Source organism: Aquarana catesbeiana, linkage group LG08 (assembly GCF_042186555.1).
Source record: "Aquarana catesbeiana isolate 2022-GZ linkage group LG08, ASM4218655v1, whole genome shotgun sequence".
Taxonomy (NCBI): domain Eukaryota; kingdom Metazoa; phylum Chordata; class Amphibia; order Anura; family Ranidae; genus Aquarana; species Aquarana catesbeiana.
This window is the reverse complement of record NC_133331.1, coordinates 109,564,407-109,579,253: the sequence shown is the minus strand read 5'-3', so window position 1 is coordinate 109,579,253 and position 14,847 is coordinate 109,564,407. Positions and strand designations below refer to the sequence as shown.

Here is a 14,847-nt window from a genome sequence, read left to right as displayed (position 1 = left end):
AGGAGAAAAATGTTAACAAGAAGAGAGGAGAAGAATGTAAACAAAAAGAGAGGAGAAGAATGTAAACAAGAAGAGGGGAGAAGAATGTAAACAAGAAGGGAAGAGAGGAATGTAAACAAGACAATAGAAGAGAAATGGAAATGAAATCAAGCGAGAAGAATGGAAATTAGACGAGAGGAGAGAAATGGAAATGAGAAGACAGAAAAGGAATGGAAATGAGAAGAGAGAAATGGAAAAAAAAGGCAGAGGAAAGAAAAAGTAAAACTTAGAAAGAAAATGAGCAAAAAGAATAATAGGGTAGAGGAGGAGACAAGTTAGGAAAGAAGAGATAGAGAGGTGCAAACACAGGAATGAAAACAACATGTATTGTAACAGAATAGCTTCTTAACAGGATAAATTACCTAAAAAGGGACCGTCAACCTTCTATGTCTAGACACATATAGAATACGCAAGCTGCATAGTTCAGCTTTGACTTACTACATGTGCTCGAAGCACACTTGAATCATAGACCCTAATGCCATGCATATATATCATGAAGCCTGGGCATTTCATATGTGTCATTACTGACATGGCTGACACTATAACTATATCTACGGTTGATTAAAATAGAACAAAGTGCATGATTTTTACCTCATCATCTTGGTCTGACTCTGTTTCCTTTTGGATCCAATATGCATTGCAGAGATAAGGTAAATTATAGTGGGCAGCAGGGAAAGAAATATTAGGACATTGAAAGGGAGAGGCAGGCAGCAGCGCAAGCACATGAACAGCAAACAGTGACACAAGAAACTAAGTGGACAATTAAATTAAGAGCCAAATGTGAAGGAACAAACAGATTTATCTGAAGAATACAAACTCACGTTCTGAACTAAGTAATCCACTTTAACAGAAATCACAGTCATGACACCACATTGGAAACAACAGATATGTATTATATATTCCTTTGGTCTACACAAAGTTTGAAAAGACCCATTAAAGTAAAGTATTACATAATGGAATTTCAATACAATTAGGATGGGCTAGAAAATATAGTTTTAAACATTAAGTGGCAGTTTATGCAAGTTAAAATGTACAGCATATACAAGTAAATGGTTTCAAATGGAAATTAATACAGGTGATGGGATTTTTGTGGAAAGCTCATATACTGTCTTGTTAAAGTGTAAAAAAAAGAAAAGATTTGCTGTTTTATAGGGAACATTCATCAGTGTTAACTGTGCATTATGTCTCAAATGATATTATTCTGGTTGAAAAATAGCAGTCCACCTCATGGTATGTAAGAGCTCCTAGGCACTCCAGTTTTGTAGCCTCATAGACATGTGTCTGCAGTGTGGCATCTAAATCACTGAGTCTCTGACATTTAGTTTCTGGAGATTTAGAGCTGCTCACTGTTCTCCTTGCTAAAGGCTATGACTTTGTGCCTTATGCCTCTACCAAGATGGTTGCCTCCACCTAGACACATAGGTTCTTGATTCACAAGGCTTTAACATACAAAGAAGTATAATTATTTATAATAACAGTAATAAGTATAATTACTTGATAAGTAAAATTAAGTATAATTATACACAGTAGTTATTTTGAACTATAGGACTATAATTTTCAAATCTAATTGGACTGAACTGAAAATAACTGTCACCTTTTTGAATATAAGTATTCTTATCCTAGTGAGCTATCTTTGTGAATTGAACTTATATTGCAGAAAAAGATATAGTACATCAGCAAAGGGGGAAGATCAATACTTCCTACTAGTCCTTTGCCTAATTCTGCCTTTCCAGCATGGTTCCACTTACAGTAAATCTAAAGTTATTACAAAGCCAAATAACTGATGGTGCCACATTGATCAACTGACTTCTTCAAAATGCAATAGAAAAATAACTGGGGAGTCCACTACAATAGAGTGACCCCTTCAATGTTTCCTTGAGGCGTGGAATCAGTAAGAAATCTAAGGAACCGGCAAGTGCAAGCAGAAATATCAGTTTTGGATAGTTACTCTTAATATAAAGTTATTCTGGCAAGTAAAGAGAGAGTAACAACATTCTTCTGGATACATTTGGCAGATACAAAAAACTGTAAAATAGATCCTCTTCCAATATGTTTTATTTAGACATCATCTTTATGTGATGATAGTTCTAGGCAACTCACAAAGATCCCTTGGTCTTGTTTCCAACCCATGCATGCACAGTCATGCTCACAGAATGCTGAGCTGCATGAGCAAACTGCCCATGCATGGGTAAGGAATGAAGCGTGTGCTCTTTTGTGAGTTGCCAGCGGACCCGCATACAACACTCGGTATGTACTTTTATTTGTGGGACAAAGAAGGGAGGGCAATGAAATCTGCAGCTTGAAAAGTAAGCATCATTTTACAAAATGGGGGACTGCATATTTATTGAACTGAGGACATTGTAATGCATAGGGATTTTGGGGGAAATGTCAAAGGTAAACTAACAATTTAGGATTACTTTGAGGGCCAGATATATGAGGTTAAGTTGATGTTAGGTTAGAATTAATCTGGACTGAGGAGTAGGAAAAAAATCTACAACACAATATATGGGAGATAAGTTACTCCTACCCCCTCTGGATAGAAACTGTTTACAGTCTCCCCCAGCATGCCAAGGATTAGTTCTAAAAAGAAGTACAAAGTATTAATCTAAAGCGGTATTTAAAAAATGCCCAGTTACCTTCTTCTGGGTTGGAAGAGTGATGTTGAGGTTGCAGACGGCAGTCTGTGGCAGGCCTTTTGTTGTCTTTGGTTCTTTCAAAAAGGACAAGCGACCACAAGGTTCTTGGCTGGGGTCTCTCACCTGCAAATGGAGTTTGAAATCAGCTTTCAAGAGATATCAAATAATAAGATTCAAACACTTCAAAAGCATAATGACTATTTCATTTATAGGAAGAAATAAAAAAAGCAAGCTCTCTTTTCTGCTATCTGTGAAAATAGTGAACAGTACACCATTATCTTATAATGTGTGTAATATGACTGAAGGAACATATAAGCCATTTCTCTGTATTATATGGCATATCTGTTAACAGGTATTTTTCTTACCTTCAATAGTAAAAGATAGGTAGGTAGGCATGTTTCTACTTTCCTTAAAACAAACTCTGAGATTCTAGACCAGCTACAACTTAAGTTTGTTTACACCCATGTCCTCAGCACCGTAGGCAGCTGGCAGCAGGGGCTCCAGTCTCCTCAGCGCAGTGGGTGGCTGGTGGCAGGCTGGGAGCAGCTCCGGTGTCCTTTCTTCCATGGGTTTTGCCGTGCATGACCTCTCTCCTCCTCCTTCTCCTAGGTGTCCAACAGGATTGCCCAACGTTTTGGCCAATCGGGAAAAAGGTCTCAGACGCACTTCCTGATTGGCGGGGAGGAGATTTAGTATGAAAATAGCGAATACTGATTTGCTATTGTCACACAACTCGGATCGCAGTGCTCTGCGCCTGAGCCCACCCTTTTTTAGAGTCTATTAGAACCTCTGGCTCTAATCATGTGCTTCAAACCCCCCCATTGGAATCCATGGTCCAGCGTCCCTGTATGTAGATCAGGGTGCCAGATGCATGGCTGGGGGGGGGGTGCCGCCCATGCACCCTCTATGGATGGGCCGCCACTGCAAAGACTCCTCTCTACTTTTGGTGCTGTTTTAGTTTATCTCGAAAAAAACCCATAAGTGCTATCATAGCTAAAATAAAATGCATTTTCACAATCCTGTTTTTAGTAAGGTTAACTTAACTTTTAGTGAAGTTGTTCTTTAATTCCTTTCCATCTGTAGGACTGCTGGAGGCCACAGTGAATACAACTATCCCTTAGGAATGAACAAGCCATGGTATGCATGTGCAGCGTAAATAGGAACCTTTGGAGGTTTTTTTTACTATGGCTGTGCATCGTTTGGCAGGGCCTGAAGGAGTGTTACAGGTTGGGCTGCACTCAGCGTTGTGGTGGTGGGGAGGGTTAATTAAAAAGCAACTTCAGTAGAGGAGAAATTGTCCTTTAAAGTGAACCTTTCTTTATACAAAGAAACATATTTGAACAGGTCATGCCCCCCAAAATATAAAAAGGTAGGTATGGTTGGAGTCTGATGTCACCACAGTGGAGCAGGATAGCCCAGAGGACAGCTTACCTTAAATTACGGTTTCTGTCAGGATTAGACTATTAATCAGATTATTATTTTCATTGCTCAGATGGTTTATCAATCTGAAGTTCCTCAACATTTGCATAAATGGAGGTGGAAGGTTGCTAACAGTGTTCATTATATGTTTTCCTTTCCTGATGACCATATTTCTACAACGAAGCAGCATTCTTATTCCTGCTTTTTGAGTGACAAGCCCTAGGTGATCGTTGTTTTTATTTTTTTATGGTTTTAGGTTTTTTTTTTCTTGTATTGTGCCTTGTGACCTGGGGTATGCACAGAGGCTCTGTTTTGTACTTATTGCACTAAATCAATATAAAGTATTTGCAAAAAAAAAAAAAAAAAGAGAACCTTTCCTTACAGTGATTGTAAAGCTTTATTTTTAATTAAATTAATAAACATGTCATACTTATCTGCTCTGTACATTGGTTTTGCACAGAGCAGCCCCAATCCTCTTCTTCTGGGGTCCCCCACTGGTGCTCATGGCTCCTCCTATTCAGTGCGTGCCCCCATAGAAAGCAGCTATGGGGGCACTTGATCACAAGCCGCACTGTGTGCGTTCATAAACACAGACAGCGCGGCTCGGCCCTGCTTCCCCGCTTCCTTGTGCCTCCTTAATGTAGCTTCTCTCCAGTGCGTCTCTACATTTCCCCCTCCTCTCTCCCTGTCAGCTCCATAGTGTGTAGTGAGAACACAATCTCACTGCCCCTCCCCTCTCCTCTCCTGCCCTTCATTCACTGACTATACTTTTAAACAGAAGGGAATCTCAACCCCTCCCCCTTGGCTCCCTTAGATTGGGATCCAGAGCAGAGGGAGGACATAACCACAAATGAGCACAAGGAAAAAAGTATTTACAATTGGAAAAAGTAAAAACACAACCACACTGCACTGCTTAATGAACAAACACGTGGAGGCTAGATCATTTTTAGCCTTTTGAGTTTACAACCACTTTAATGCATAGAATGCATTAAGGTAAAGAAAAACATTGAGGCTTTAGAACCACTTTAACTAATACAGAGAAATGTAGAAGGTTTACATGGCTTCCCTCTCTCCAGCAGCATACATTCTTCTTTTCTTCATTCCCTCACTATTCTGTTTGGCTACCAGGAGAGAAATAAGGTAGGAGAACATAGCAACGTGTGAACTCTGATAAGTCCGTTTGGAGCATAAGGCTTTCTTAGCCAAGTTCCAGCAGCTGAATGGATCAGCATGGGAGCAAAGAATGGTGAGCATATGCTGCTGGGTAAGAGGGGTTAGCTAAATAGACTGTTCGGCTTGCACTAATTATGTAAAATGTTAATTTTCAGGGTGAAGCAAGTCTATTTATAAGTAATTTATAAAATGTAAAAAAAAAATGTGTGGAATTATAAAAATACCTAGGGTGCAAAATTAAAGCATAGGAGCCAAATTATCCCTTGTTTTATTACTTCAGATACATGTATGAAGTCTGTCTGGGGGATACTTGTAAAATGAACATGTATTCACATGCAGTCTTGTGTAGTATAAAAAAAAAATGACCACATACAGGTTTTCTGGGTCACAATGACCTGGCCTAATAGCGAACGACACAATAAAAGCAAACTATGGTGAAAGCCAGTTCTGTTGCAAACGTGTGCATTGTTTATTGACGCCAAAGGATTTAGAAAAATGTAAGGGAATGTAGAGTATTTTTAATGATTCTTTTAAGATATACACATTTCAGCTTGATCTAATATAATTAAAGACACCTTGCTCAGTTATATTTATCTATGATTAGCCATATTTAATTATTACATATTCAGGTTGCTCTGCTTCCTCCCTCGCAGTGCTTTACTGGCCCTCCTCGTAATGCAAGTTCATGGGTCGGCCAACTCATTGAAAGCAATACACAACCTGTCTGGCAGATATCTCAGCCAATGCTAAAAAGTTTTTGCTTACTCTAGAGGCTGTATTTAATGTAATGACAAACATATGGAAAAGTAAGCTGCTACAAATCTGAAAGTTAAATTAAATTGACTTAAATGCAACAAAAACTCAAAATATGTGTTCAATAAAAATACACTATACTTTCCCTTTGAAGCAAAAGAAATGTCCACTTCAGCCGACTGCTTCAAGATAAACAGTTTATTAGAACTCAAGCAGAAATGACTTTCAAGTAAATAGTAAGCAACTATAGGGTATACATTAAAACAGTAGGATGCAAAGTAGATTTACTTTACCTTTACAGAAAACGGTAGTCTATTTTCTTTGAAAGCATAGAAATTGAATATAAGCTGTTGTCCTCCTTTAGTTAGTGGAGCTAGATTTCCGTAGCAGTCAACGTGGATTGTTTTTCCTTCTAGAACCTATGTGGATGAGAAAACAAAGAAAAATTACGTTTTTTCACACACAATTAATTTTTCCCCATAAATTTCAAGGGCCGGAATGTCTGTATCTTTAAAGGGGAAGGGTGTAACAAGGTAAAACTAGGTTTTAGGCCTGCTTCTCCTCCTCTCCCTCTTGCAGGCATTCAGCAGCTGCAGTAGGAAATGGAGGGAATTGGTTCATCTATATGCTGCCCCCGCCACCCCTCCTATCTAGGTTACTCTTCTTTCTTCCCCAGGGCCCTTGTGTGCTCCCCTGACCCCCCCTCCCCTCTCCCACTGGCTGCTGAGGGGGATGTGTCAGGATAGAGAGGAGGGAAGGTGATGGTAAATATGTCAATTACCGCCCCCTTCATTTTCTGAATGGATGATTCTGTCCATTCATAACGGAAACATAGTAAACAGTGTTTACTGTGCTTCAGTTTGTAAATTAACGGGAAGATCTATACAGCGTTATTTGTGACCAAGAGGCTGCAGAGATGGAGACTGAAGGCCGTGTCCTCAATCTCTCTTCTCTGCCTCAAAGGTGAAACACCAGAGGTCTGTTTAGACCCCTGATATTTCACCAAAGCCCCCCAACGGGGCTCCTAAAAGAACTGTGAAAAATAATTTTAAAAAAATTGTAAAAAAAAAAAAAAAAAAAAAGGTAAAAAACAATAAAAAAATAAAATATCAAAAATAAAAAAAAAACTGACAGCAGTGGTGGAACTACCAGGGTCGCAAGTGCACTTGTGACTGGACCCTAGCGTTCCACCACCTGTCTCGGAGGGAAGGGCCCCAGCTGGTGGTCAGGGGGGCCCTTCAGGGTTTCTTGCAATGGGGCCCTGAAGGTTCTAGTTATGGCCTATAGACTCTTTTTCTCCAAGACACTGTTAAAGGGTGGAGGATTGTGTGAATGCCCTTTTAGGTTTGTGGGAACCCTAAATCCAATTAGTTTGCACCCAAGTATTACCTTACTGAATAAGTCGGAAAGAGTTTTCTGACAATATTTCCCTAATTCAGATCATACAATAAACTAACCATATAGCCATGGAGATCTGAGAATGTACCTCAATGTCTTTACTCCTAGCAACTTCTTCAAAGTTTTCTTGCTGTTCCAGGGTTTTGTCCACTTTGTCATCAGTCATACAGAAGCAGCGCAGTCGGGCTTCTACAGGATCATTCATTTTAGCAAAAACAACAAACTTGGCCATATAGGGAACACATATCAACTCCCTGTAAAGCTGTGTCGCTAGGCTTACAGTTTCGGGGATTTGATGGCAGTCACCAAGCCAAAATCTGCAGAAAAAAAATATAAAAAAGATATATAACATATATAAAACCAAAAAAAAAATGTATTTACTAGTAAAACAATATGCCATAATATTGATGCTATAAGTGGCCTTTGTCAGGTACCATATCTAGAACTGATGGAGGTCACTAAGCTTGATACTGCTGCACACAAGTTGGCTATATGGCTTTACATATTTGTCTGTGCTATAGTGAGGGACCTTGGATCTATGAACAAACAAAAGCTTTGCCCACAAGTCATTGCAAGAGGATATGAAAAACAACCAAAACAAGGTAGACAGCTTTAAACAACTTACATGCAATTCTGGCTGGGTGAACTTGTAATCCACACATCTCTGTCACAATGCATAGCAAGAAGTTCACTGTAGTGTTTCCTGGTTGAGTCCTAGGCTGGTGCCACAGTGGCATTTCTGTGAAATTTTTCTCCAGCACTAGATTAGGTGTGCTGGCCACTTACCCTAGATGGTGTTATTTCACAGAATCTGGCTCACTAGTAATGGAGCACCGATAGAGCTATTCCATAAAAGAGAGGTCTCTTAGAGATCCTGTGACTTGCAAGATGTTGCCAGCAACAGGATTGCTTGTGTGACAAAGCCTTTACAGCTTTCAGTCTTTCCCTGTTTATAGGACAGAGCTGATATATCACTCAATGCCTAGCGAGCAGGCTGCAGACAAAGAAGTGACATAGGCAGTGTTACTGCTGAACAAGGAAATAGATACGTCACTTATGTGGCTGTGCAATGCGGTGGAGAGGTTAGGCCTCATGCACACTGGACGTTTTTACAGATGCTCCTAGGGGAGTCTGTTTTTTTTTTCCTGCCTCTAAACCCCCCTGCATGTTAGCCTATGTGTTCATGCACATATAGGCTTTTAGCAGCGTTTAGTGGCAGGGGCTTTTAGAGGCAGGAAAAAAAAAAAAACACTGCCAGACTGCCAGCACAGGATATAAAATAAATCTTAAACAATTAACATGGAAGCAATCTATATTTTCTGCTTCAATTTCTGTAAATGACACCTAATGTATACAATTTACCTGGCGGATACATTGGTTGTAAAAGAGACACAGTCACTGACAAAGGTTAAAGGCGTAGTCCCTGTAATATCCTCCCACTGAGCTGGAGAAGTCCCACCTGTGGAAGACAACCAGAGTGAATGTGTATCGTTATCACTGGAGGTAGAGTATAAAGCCTTATACACACGATGAGAATATCGGACAAATGATTGCCATTTTATTGTATGCTAGTCTCATATCAAAAATGAAGAGGTTACTCAACTTACTAAAATTCTCATAGGACAGAATACAGCTTCGGAAATGACGTAACGTATTGTATTTTATAGTAATGCATACTTTCATTTCTGAGCATGCGTAATCTTGTTGCAATTATTTTCGGGGGAAAACTGTACTGAATAAACGAAAATTGTATGATCTGGTGTCGTACGAGAAAAATTTTTGTGTTTGTCCCTTCGTATAATTTTGGATGAACTGTCGTGATTGGCTCTCGAAGGCTAAGTACTAATGATCAGATTATCGTACAATCGCTTCAAAAGTGGTATTTTTCGTCCGATTTTCAGATCATGTGTACTAGGCTCAGGCTGCAATCTATCATGATAAAAGTTATTTTCACAAAAAATGGCCTCTCTGTGTAGTAAAATTGAAGGGTGTAAATTGCATAGCTTCATGGGTGGTCCTGACAAAAGCGTGATAAAAACTTATAAATTGAAGAAAAATATTTAGAAAAAATAATAGATCTCTGGCACTTTCTGGGCACAAGCTACCTTCACAGGGAGATGTATGTTGCGAGATTGAAGGCAGCAAGCTATCTTTCCCTTAATCTGTCCAGACAATCCATTTGTGTACAAATCAACGAATAATTGTCTATGGTATTGGACCTCCCATGAAAAGATACTTTAGTTTTAGATTTCAAATCCACTGTGTCACCTCACAGGATTTTTACTACTAGAATCATTTTCAACTAAAGGATTATCCAGAATGAGTCAAATTTAAAAGCAGGACGCTCTATTATCGAACAAGGATAGCTAAGATACAAAACCATGTAACATTATGGAGTTGATTTACTATGTGCAAATAAGCTGTTCACTTTGCAAGGGAATTTTCCCTTAGCTTAGTGAATGTGGTGAAAATTCACTTCACAAAGAATACCCAATAATGTGCAAGGGAAAAAAAAAGCAGTGTTTGCACATGATTGGATAATGGAAGTCAGCAGAATGTCACCTTATTCACTAAGCTAAGGTAAAATTATTTTGCAAAGTGAGAATTCTTGCAAAGTGAACAGACTATTTGCCTTTAGTAACCCCCTATATCTCTGCCCATGTACTTAACCTTATGAAGGGTGCTATTGGTTCAATTGGGTGTGGTTGCCCAACTTTCAAAATTGGAGCTCTATAGAGCATAATTTATAACAAAAAACATTCATATGCCTCTATACCTAGCAACTGATTAGATTCCAGCATCTAGGAGTGCAATAAAAATGATGAATGAAATCATAATGTTTGTCTTTGCATTTGTTTATGAAATAATGGTAATGTTAAAAACCTACCCGTAATACTGCACAGTAGCCTCAAACTTGGGGTTGTGTCTCCTTTATAGCCATTGCTTACACCTTCACCGGACGGTGGCGGTACTGGAATTGTCATAGTTATTGGCTTGTGGAATTTCCGTCTTCTGGGTTCAACTGTGACAATGGGGCTGAATGTTGCTTTGTTTCCAATTACTTTCTTGACAAGTTCATCAGGTACCGGCTGTGCCTGTGATGTGTTAATGTTTTGAATAATTAATTAGCTCTATAGAACATCATTCAATTAATTGTACCACCTAGCATTATCTAATGACTCAGCAATCAAACATCTATTGTTTCAGATTTTTCCATCAACTCAAATGTCATTTGTCCTAAGTGTTATTGAATGTATTGGGTAGCTGAACCCATTTGCAATGTGGCCAAGAAGAACAAAAACATATCCTGCATGCTAATGTTGCACTATATTCAAATATCAGCATCAGATTACAAAGCAGAACAGAGAATAAATCCAAAGTATTAATCTTGTATTGTAATAAAACTAAGTCTACAATCTTAGGTCTATGAAGTGAATTGTCATACATTAAGCTAATCTAAGCTAGTCTACAACTGTGTCCCTCAAAACCTACTGGCTGTAAGAGATTTAGTCTTGGTTTTAGCATTATTATGTGATCCCAAAATATATGAGCATCTCAGGGGAATGAACTGTAAGTAAAGTTCTATGAAGGCATGTAAAACAAAATGTAAAAATAATTTGAGGATTGAACTGACCTTTATACAACTAATTCACTGCAATATATTTTCCAATGCTACTACAAAACTCTCTCTATTTCCTCCACAGTCTAGGCCTAAAGACATTTTTTCCCCTAAATTTCCTTTTTGAAATTATAGGTATACGATGTACAAAGTTGCATGCATGTTTTCAATTTACCTGAAGGCCTACTCGAATTCTTTTAGTCAGTGCCCCCTCTGGGAAGGATGCCTGAACAAGTGGGACCGTTGTACTCTTCAAAACCCCACCTTCTGGTCCAATTTGGTTACTCTCTTGCTTTATCCGAGACACAACAGCAAAGTATTGGGGGAAATCCTTTGTAACGATTCTGCATATCCTTTTTTTCTCCAGTTCTTCTGCACTGTCCAGTTCTGAAATGTAAAACATTTGTAACCAATTAGGTTTATGTCTAATATGATAAGCAGTGTTTGAGAGTGCACACCTAGCCAGCAAAAACTTCTAGCAGTTTGTGAGACAGGCCAAGATCCAGTATATGTATTATAGTAAAGCTTAAACCATTTAAAAACCATGGCATCCAGGCACTTAGCCTGGCTTGACCCTTGTTAGAATTGGTTGCATACCAAAGCACATGGTAACACGTTTTCTAAAGGATTATTTTTCGGCTGTAGGAGTTGTTTAAAATGACTTTGAGAGAGGAGGGGAAGACACCCATAATTCCTGCCCAATACCTATATAGCATACTGTTAGGATAATAAGGAACCATCTTTGTATGAAGGTACCCAGTACCTTGCCATTAAGTGCTATACACAAATATGTCCACAAGGTGGCGCCATAACACCATAATTTACACAGAATTTGTTTGTTTATGACATAGTTAACAATGTAAAATTAAAATAGATAAATCTGCATAAGTAGTAGAGAGGCAAAAAAAGGCCTGTGTTTTGAATAGTAAAGATCTGGGGATATTTTCTGTGTAGGGCTGTAATAAATAGGCTCTCAATAATAGGAAATTGCAATACACCCATCTAGACCTCTTTCTAGAATATTAAAATTTTATTGTTCACAACTATGCTAGATGGTTGACAGAAGAAAAAATACTTTCAAGCTACCACATGACAAAACCTGCTACAATTATCTGAGTTGCATTTATTCTCTGTTGACCTAATTTCTTGGATTATCGGTACACATAGTAAGCAGATAATCAATAGAAAATCTCTTCCTTTTATGCAGCAATCACATTTCTGTACTATATCTGTATTTATGTACTTATATTAAGTGTATTCAGGTCTTCATGTGCTGTAAGACACTTGTGAGCCTTTGCCTAGGGCAGAGGATCTAAGACGTTGATTCCAAAATACAGTGCTTTCATTTGTTGGGTAATATTTACTTTTTATTTGATGTAAAAAGGCACTCTGATGCAGACAGCTGATGTAAGGGGGCACCCTGATGAGGACAACTGATGAAATTGGTCACTCTGATGGGTATACTCCATGTAAGGCGGCACTGTGATGGGGTCACTGATGTTAGGGTAACCCTGATGTAATAGGGGAACTTTGATAGGGACACCTCATATACAGACATGCCCCAAGTGAACAGGGAGTACCGGTTCTCTGAATCTCTATCACACTGTGTGACAGACTGCCCCCTGATTTCTTACTGCACAGATCAGATCCAGCCCTGGCTGTGAGTATCATTTACAGTGTAGTGATAGTTTAAAATGATTTGAAAGGCTATTTTTTTTAAATTACACACGTCATACTTACCTTCTCTGTGCAATGATTTTGCATAGAGCAGCCCTGACCCTCCTCTTTTTTTTGCCTTAATGCTTAGATGTAAGAAGGCAAAAAACCTTTAGCCTTTACAACCACTTTATGTGTTTGAAAAGACGCAGAAAATTTTAAGCCCATTTTTTCCAGAAAATGTCTTGATCTTGTTTTTTATAGTATATTTTTATTATGATCTAACGCTTAAACCAAAATTTCTGTCTCTTGGAGCCCTTGTATAGCAGAGCTAGAGTGTGAGAGGAAGACGCAGTACAATGAGCCAATCAGTTAGTGTGTGAACATGAGGCATAGGAAGAGAAAACAGGGTGACAGAGAGATGATCTCATCACTGTGCTGCTTTTCTTTTCACTGTCCAGTCATTTGCTGGGGGTTCCAAAACCTGGGCTCAGAGGAAGTGGCTTAAATGATGCTGACCATTAGACTGAAGACATCTAGTGGAAAAACAAAAGTAATGTGGGGGAAATCTCTGGAGTGAGGATAAATATTGCAGCCTAATCTGTTTTTATGTTTATCTTTAAATGGGCTATTCATGTGTATCTTGATGCTTTTGGTTGGCGTTCTGCTTTAAAATGTGCCTATCTCTCATGGTAATGCTGTTTTATGTCTCCCATGTCAGTGCATAGCTGCATAAGGCTGATGTCGCACATGCAACCGCTATCACTCAGGATCATATTAAAAACTGAAACAGTGTTGAAGTCACTGGTAAGAGTGAGGTCATATTCATCCAACCAGTGAGGGAGCTGCACATGGAAACCGTAAGCATTTCTCTGTGTAGTCGTCTTGTCGCTGGATAGGATCTCTACTAGTGTGGCCCTGAGAGAAGTAATAGTTGGGTTTCAAAATATACCAAATCCTCTATATTTAAATGATTCTGTCTAAGATGACAGCTTAAAAAGTTATAACATTAGGGAAGACAGTAGCTGCAGGATCAGTTTCTACGAGCTACAACCTACTCCTTTGCCATATAGGATTGCATTGTTGTTGTAGGTTTACCTTTTCCTATTTTCACAATATAGATAAAGACTGCAGCTGTCCCCATACAATGAATAGGGAAGGCAGGTGCATTGGTGTCTCCACGGCTTCCATTGTTCCCACTGAGAACAGACCCTGAAGGCAAGCTTTGCTCAGGAAATGGGAGATGGAAAGTGTTTACATAGAGACATGCAACCATAGCCATCTGTCATTTGTAAAGAATTACGCAAGAAAGATATTAACAGATAACAATCGTTACAGAAACATTTGCATTTACAGTACATGCTACATACCTTAATTAATTGTACTGTTTACACTTTTTTTTTTTTTGGTTTAGGTGATCCAAACAGATATAAATGTTTCGGGTTAACCCAGGAAAATGATTTTAATCAATAGAGAAGCTTTCACTGGCTTTAAAGTGGCGCTCTGGTCATTATAAATAAATAAAGGAAATTTAGGCCCCTTTCACGCTGACAGAGTCCGCCAGCAGATCAGCCTGCTCAGCTGGCAATTTTTCCACTGATTTCCGCTGAGCAGGAGGATGACAGGTCCGTGTCCACTCCGCTTATGCAGAGCAGACATGGACACAGTCCACACTCTCTTTGGGCACACCGATGGAAGCATACCAGCTGTCCGTTTCCATCCGACTGTCATCCAATCCACCAAACTGATGGGGAATGGATCTCCCATCATTCTGTTTTTAGTGGTCAGGGTCAGATCGGATGTCGGTGGGTGTCAATGGACACATATTCATTGACATCCGCTGCTCCACAGAGGGCAAAGGGTGGTCCAATAAGGTCCATCTAAAAAACTGACAGGTCGACCCAATCGGTTTACCCATGTGAAAGGGGACTAAAAGGAACATTTAAGAAATGCCTAGGGGCTAACTTTGTATAAGCAACCACAACTAGTAATTTCTCTCTCTAGAGCAGTCATTCTCAACCAAGGTTCCATGTAACTGTAGGTTTCTTCCACAGATTGCTAGGGGTGATTTAAACTGTGGCTAATTGACCTCTCATTCTATAGTGCCTGCATAGTTCGAGGACCAAATCATCCGCATGGGCGTGCACAGGGGGT

General features: G+C 39.2%; 1 protein-coding gene across 33 annotated transcripts in view; it reads right to left on the bottom strand.

Moving 5' to 3' along the window:
* ANK3 (ankyrin 3) overlaps positions 1-14,847 on the bottom strand; it is a 902,861-nt gene that overhangs the window by 52,656 nt on the left and 835,358 nt on the right. For 24 of the 33 annotated variants that reach the window (XM_073596276.1, XM_073596279.1, XM_073596287.1 and 21 more), the window contains 7 exons: positions 11,213-11,424; positions 10,306-10,513; positions 8,781-8,877; positions 7,507-7,735; positions 6,314-6,439; positions 2,676-2,798; positions 631-657 (listed from right to left, as the gene is read on the bottom strand). In XM_073596276.1, coding sequence (XP_073452377.1) covers positions 631-657; positions 2,676-2,798; positions 6,314-6,439; positions 7,507-7,735; positions 8,781-8,877; positions 10,306-10,513; positions 11,213-11,424 — 1,022 coding nt within the window. The remainder of the gene's footprint in view (positions 1-630; positions 658-2,675; positions 2,799-6,313; positions 6,440-7,506; positions 7,736-8,780; positions 8,878-10,305; positions 10,514-11,212; positions 11,425-14,847) is intronic. The other 9 variants (XM_073596274.1, XM_073596280.1, XM_073596294.1 and 6 more) reach the window with 1 other exon arrangement.